This window comes from Convolutriloba macropyga, chromosome 5 (genome assembly GCF_964194025.1).
Source record: "Convolutriloba macropyga chromosome 5, txConMacr16.3, whole genome shotgun sequence".
NCBI lineage: Eukaryota > Metazoa > Xenacoelomorpha > Acoela > Convolutidae > Convolutriloba > Convolutriloba macropyga.
Genome location: NC_134472.1, coordinates 73,848,694 through 73,855,127, shown reverse-complemented (window position 1 = coordinate 73,855,127; position 6,434 = coordinate 73,848,694). Strand labels below are relative to the sequence as shown.

The 6,434-nt window shown below is 35.8% G+C and overlaps 2 protein-coding genes across 2 annotated transcripts in view; both read right to left on the bottom strand.

Annotated features, from left to right (window-relative positions):
- The window catches only part of LOC142339634 (uncharacterized), an 8,210-nt gene extending 2,274 nt beyond the window's left edge, over window positions 1-5,936 (bottom strand). Inside the window, exons 1-2 of the mRNA XM_075389815.1 lie at window positions 5,551-5,936; window positions 1,440-1,668 (exon numbers count right to left, since the gene is read on the bottom strand). Of these exons, the coding sequence (XP_075245930.1) occupies window positions 1,440-1,668; window positions 5,551-5,605 (284 nt within the window). The 5' untranslated portion in view covers window positions 5,606-5,936. The remainder of the gene's footprint in view (window positions 1-1,439; window positions 1,669-5,550) is intronic.
- The window catches only part of LOC142339631 (DNA replication licensing factor MCM6-like), a 48,713-nt gene that overhangs the window by 25,439 nt on the left and 16,840 nt on the right, over window positions 1-6,434 (bottom strand). The window lies entirely within an intron of this gene.

Below are 6,434 nucleotides of genomic sequence, written 5' to 3'. Positions count from 1 at the left end.
CCTACAATTTTCAATTTTTTAGGTGCGGGGGGAGCTAGGTGGGTAGATAGGTTGCGGAAGTGGGTGGTGCTGGGGTAGTTGGGGGGGTAGGTGGGGGTAGCTAGGTGAAGGAGGGGGTAGGGTAGGTGGGGGGTAAGTTGGGGGGGATGCGGGGCGGTGGGGGGGGGGGGCTAGGTGTGGGGGGGGGGGGGGGGAGGAGGGTAGATAGGTGGTGTAGAATACAATACTCCTTTTCGAGTCGTAAAACCCGGGTAATGCCAAAAATTCTTTTTGATTCGTAAAAAGGAGAGCACCTAAATAATAGCCGTTGAGAGGCTCACGGCGGCTATTGAAAACCTTGAAAACATTAACCGACTAAGATCGGACGAATTAACAAACGAAAGGCGCGGTAATATAATTCAGGTGATGTATTAAACAACCCCACCTGTTGTTTGTCAATTTGTGGGACGATAGTAGGTTCATGTTCTTGAGGTTTTAAATAGCCACCGTGAGCCTCTTAACGGCTATCATTTGGGTGCAAAAAAGTTGAACTAGGGTGGGAATCGAAACCAGGACCTCCGAACTCAACAGAAGCACTAACCCTCCGTCTATCAGGCCATTTTGCTCTCCTACGCTACATTCGCTTTCATTTTAGCAATTAACTTTACTTCAGATTGAGAGCAATTGAAATCACTCAAAAATGAAGAAAATGACTCCGTTTGAAAAAAAATTCATCAGTACTGAAATTGAGTTAATTTCTGATTTCAGAAAACTCTCGGCGGCAAAAAAACAGAACTCGATTTTTGGACTTATCAAACAATTCTACAGCGGGCTAGTAGTCATACAGCGGGCTAGTAGTCAAAAAAATTGTAACAAAATGTGCAAACCAGTTCACTTTAATGAACTATATAACTATTTTTCAACTATTTACAAAAATCTAAGACCGACAATATGGCGGAACAAATTTCAAAACTAGGATATGTTGCCTTTCGCGCGTGATCTGAACAAAATTTTGTATTTCAGACCTTGTGTGAACAATATATTCGCATTACTAAAAACTCATTTATATGATAACATGTAGCTCTAGCGATTATCAATAGATATGAAGGTGTAGAATGTCAACGATAGGAGGAAAAATTCCTGAGGATGAAAAAGAAAATTCCAAAAGCTGGTTTTACACATTCAATCTAATAGATACATTTAAACTTGAACATAGCCAACTCAAACTGGACAAAGTGTTCTCGAACGACAGCCGGCGCCGTCTCTGCTTTACTGTAGCCTGATTCAGATGTGTGAGTGGGAGACGGGGGGGGGGGGGGGGGGGGGGTGAATTAAGTTTACTGAAGAGCGTTACTAAACTGCAAATATTTTTGCAGCTCAGTATTCTGAAAAATTGTATAAAAACAACAATAATTGCTTTAAACTTGAGAGCAATTATGAAGTCCGACTGGTGGTCTAACATGATTTTCCTTTTGATGTTGTTCTCAGGAGTTTCTCGGAGATCGAAGTCTTCAGGATCCCAGTCACCAGATCCGAAATCCATCGAATCACACTCGGCATCCAGCTCATCTTTCTCTTCTTGGAGTTCAAATAGCTTCAACAGGAGCTCCATCAGAGTAGGTTCATCTGAATTTTGTTGCCTCACTTCATTCCAAGGCCGACGACGATTGAACTCTCTTTGTAGATGACCTGTTGTGGCAAGAAACCATTATTAATAGGCCGTTCAAAGACTATTGCAGGCAGGCTTAACAAGGAAAATTTGTTCTTTCCTAGGAAACCAAAATCGAGAACTTATTTTAATCCAGAAGTTTTTTTGCAATTTTACATAGGTTAGAGGTGTACTTGGTGCATCAGTCTGTCAGATAAGCTAGAACATACGTATATGTTATACTTCTGCGGTGCTGAAACAGATGAACTTTCTTTTTCTAAGTTTTTGCAAACCAAGAAAGGATTCAAAATTTCATAAAAGCGTTTTCGCGAAAACAGCTTTGAAGGGTCCTCTTGTACATGAGGTCCAGCTCCAATTTGGCACTACTGTAGCATTCAGGGTAAGAAGCAAATAAACAAAAATTTAAAAACAAAAACCGACTTAATGTCGGAAGAATTGCTCTCGAACGACAGGCGAGGCAATTTTATTGCAGGGGCTGTAGCCTAGGTGAATTTTTCTTTATGGGTGCAAAAATAGTTGCCCACCCAGGATTCGAACCATTGACCTCGCGGTCCCTCTCCATAATCACTGCCCACTCGGCTATCGGTCCCTTCTTTTTCATATGCTGCAATCGATTTTGTTTTAGCAACAAGCTTCACTTTGGAGTGAGAACAATAGATATCAATCAAAATGAAGAACGAAAGCGTGAAAAAGTCACTTGAGAAGTCGAATGTTCTAGAAGAAAAGGCAAAAACGCTCAAGCAAAAAATTTGCAAAAAAGACTACGTTTACAATAATTGCTAAGAACTTCTTTCGAGACCAATTAATCAAAAATTAGAAACTATGTTTTTCTAATTCGTTAATTCGTAGTTGTTCAAGGAGGATAAAGAGTAGCAAGAAGAATTGGTAATTTGCATTTGAGCACTATGATTCTGACCTCACTCAGTCACATTTTGACTTAATTGTCCACCAAATAATTGACCACCAGATAGGAAACATTCAAAAATGGTGTATGGGTGTATTCAAAAACTGGTATATGGGGAAAATATCATCAACTCACAGCTCTAAATGAACTAAATATTGCTGCATTAGAGTACCGTTGACACCTGCCATTAATGAGACTACAAAGAACTTAATGAGACCACAAACAATTTATTAACAAAAAAACATTAATTAATTATAGAAAACTTGATATCTTGAAAACATTTAGTAATAAAGTATCACATAAAACCCAAACTAAAAACAAATTAAATTTTACTTCACTACAAAAGATAAGGGATTTCTCTTAAACGAGAATAAGCAACAAAACTGCAAAAAAGAACAGAAAGGGGTAAAGTTAACAACAATCAACTTTCAAACGAAAAAAATAGACGGATTCACATGTATCTGCTTGGACATGCCAATAAAAGGTGTCCATAAAAACACAAACTCAAACTGGCATTTGACACGGGCATTCAATATTAACGGGCATTCGAACAAACAACAAAACGATCCAGAAACATTGAATTGACAGTATCAAAAGCTCGTAAGTTTTTCATAAAAATTAATTATGTCAAAAAAGCATTGATGGGAACAAAGAGCCATTAGAGCTTAGTGTTTACTTCACAATAAAGTGGATGTTACCTGTCATGAATGGAAGTATGTCACAAATTGACAAAAGTGACAAAGTGAAAAGTTCAAATTTATTTGATATTTTAGCAAACAAATTCGAAGTCATTAATATCATGAACGGTCAATTAAAGGAGTTAAGTGAGTTGACTAAGATTTAAATAGGCAAACAGTCAATAATCAAAAAAATTAAAAAAAACTTTTGGTATCAGAAACATTAAAATCATTAGTTAAAGCGTAAAACCACTTATTGACAAACTTTTTTTACCCAAAAGAAGACGAGGCCTGTCACTAATAGAACAAAACCAAAGTTTGACAGAAATGAGGTTAAATGGGTGGCAGCGCTCAAAAATCACTTTTTTCAAACAATATCTTCAAACAGTAGTACGAGCCATTAATTGAAACAGAACCGCTATACAAAATAATTTCGATTTCACGCGAGAGAAGACAGGACCAGTAAATAAATATATAAATTTACAATTAGACAAATTGACTAAAAAGTTAGCAAAAATAGAAAATTGTTGATTTTTATAAAGAATGTACTCAAAGTTGTAAGACACACAAGTCATCGATTGAGAACATTAAATAGTTCACTAATATCTTTCTGGATAACGAATTAGTCCGATTATAAATGAGACTGCGTTCTGAGAATACCAAGCCGAAAAAACCAATGGGACTCATCTGAACTCAGGAAAATTTTTTTATTGTAGGAATCCAAAATGCGACCAAAACTGGCCTTGTTTATTGCCCGGTTGTTGAAGAACGTTATTGTTCCAAATAATTGAAAATAGCTGACTGATGTCCCGAAAAAAGCCGCAATAGCTTTGTAGATCTGGAGTAAAAATAGCAAAAGAAACACAAAGAAATTTCTTTTTATTAAATGCTGAGATAAATAATAAATAGATAATTTGGCAAAAGAAAAGTTTAATACATTAAAAATATTGCATTTTTGTTAATTTTGATTTTTAAATTAGCAAAGCGCCGGCAACTTGATAGTTCCAGCACTTTCACAGAAAACTTACACAGTAGCTGCCTTTTTTCATTAAAAATGGGAAAACTCGATTTTTAAAAAATTTTAGACAAAAGAGTCGGTTCAAAGAGTTCAGAAATTCTCTTTATCTCTAAGCCCGAAACCAACCAAAAATATATCGTGAACATTTTATGATCATTTTTGCAAAACTTATCAACATTTAAGCAAAATTGCGGAAAATATGAACAACGGAAAGTAGCCTAAACTTCACAAAACTTCGATAACTCCTCTGAAAATCGCATTTCAAAAACATCTTTTTAAATTGGTTTTTTACGCTTAACTAGCTTTTTGATGATACCACTCACATATCTTTAAGATTATTATCTCGATTGGCGAATGTGACAGAACAAAAAAACCAGTTTAGCATATAGTTCCTCCCGACCACTAAAGTGGGCCGGAACAATTATTTTTACCGATTTATTATGTTCCTTCGATCGAAGGTAATTAGCGACGTTCACAATACATGGCATTCTTATGAAAGTCACATCAATTTAGTATTGGTGCAGTTTAAAAACGCGATAATTCAGGGTCATCAGCAAAAAGTAGCACAACAGGGGAAGCAAAATGTTTAGAAAGACGGTTGATATATATCCAAAACAATTAAAGATCATAGCTGCTCAAAATAAGTTCCTCAGCTGAGCTCATTTCCAATTAAGATAAAGCGATGATTTGAGTACTATAATTTTGTGTTAACTCTAGTGTATTCTGAGTAAAGTGATCAAACGAGCCTTTCATTAAACCACGTTGTTCAGTTCTTTCTAACTTTTGAATTTCTTTCTAACAGGGAAAATACCACTTTAAGGGGGTTCAACCGAGAATTCAAACATCAAAAATAGCAATCAAAGCAAAGTATAAAATCCTTATACCTACAAAACTTGTTACACGACACCACCGGACTCAATAATACCGACAATTCCGGTAGCATTAGTGATAAGAGTGCACACGATAAACAAATTTCTAGGGAACAGTTATCCAAGTTGGATCCCAAACTGGATCCCAGTGAATGCTAACCTCTTTAATGTTTTGAATCTCTTGATTGCCTTATATAATATATTAAGTGAAAAATGTTTTACCTCATTTTAAATGCATATTTTATAATTCAATATGGATGTCGTACCTATCGTCAAGGCATCTTGATAGAGAACACATTATCGCCTGTGTTTTACGAGTAAGTGTAACTAGGATTAAGGGACAAAATCAACAGGGAACACTTTTCTTATAACGATCTATAACTGTACCTGAGATCATAAAAAAAACTAATACAAGTACAAATACATACACTCACCTTCGACACAGGAGAGCACAATTGTCAGCACAATCAAAGAAATTATAAGCTTCATTCTACTTTCTTCAGCTCTCTAAATCACTTCAAACTACCAAATACTGACTACGAATATTACCAAAATCTCTTTCTGTGCACAAGCGCTGAGGCAGGCGATCCAAAATTTGGCACAGAGTATAAATATCAAGTTATACCCGTAGACAACAAAGCTCAATAAAACCAGAAGAAACAATGAGAGAAGTACGAAAAATGTAGCTTTACATAACTTGATATGAACTCATTCTATAATATGTGGTCAATTTTGCTTGAGGCGACTTGAAAACAATTACTAACAAAGTAAATGATTCGTCTAGAAGTTACTTTAAAAAACGTTAAACCGAACATTTATAAAAACCAATCTCAAGTGTTTCCACGTTCCCCACTTTCAATCTGATTCGAAGAATTTTTATTGCGCGTAACCCTCATCGTTAAAATTATTCGTTTTTTTTTAATTTTATAAAAAAAATTTTTAATTTATCCGATGACAGCCGTTTTCACTGAACTTAATGCTGACCAGTTTTGCTTACCTAAAACAACATAGAAATACAGGGGCAAAACTTCCACTTCCAGCTATCAACTATGTAAACCGAACTGTCCAGGAAACCGTAACAACAATTTAGAACTCTTATGATTTCAAGACAGCGCTTTATACAAAGCCGGTTCACTGTTCATTCTTTGCAAACTTGGGCAACACCAGCTCTTTGTGAGTTCCTGAGTGCTTTAAGTAGATACGTTTGTACTCTACTAAGAATTAATAGTGATAGTAAAGGAAAAAATATCTCAATTTGCGTCTAGGCTAGTAGTATAGTTTCCATTAAGTATAATGTTTAAATTTAGTCTATAGATAT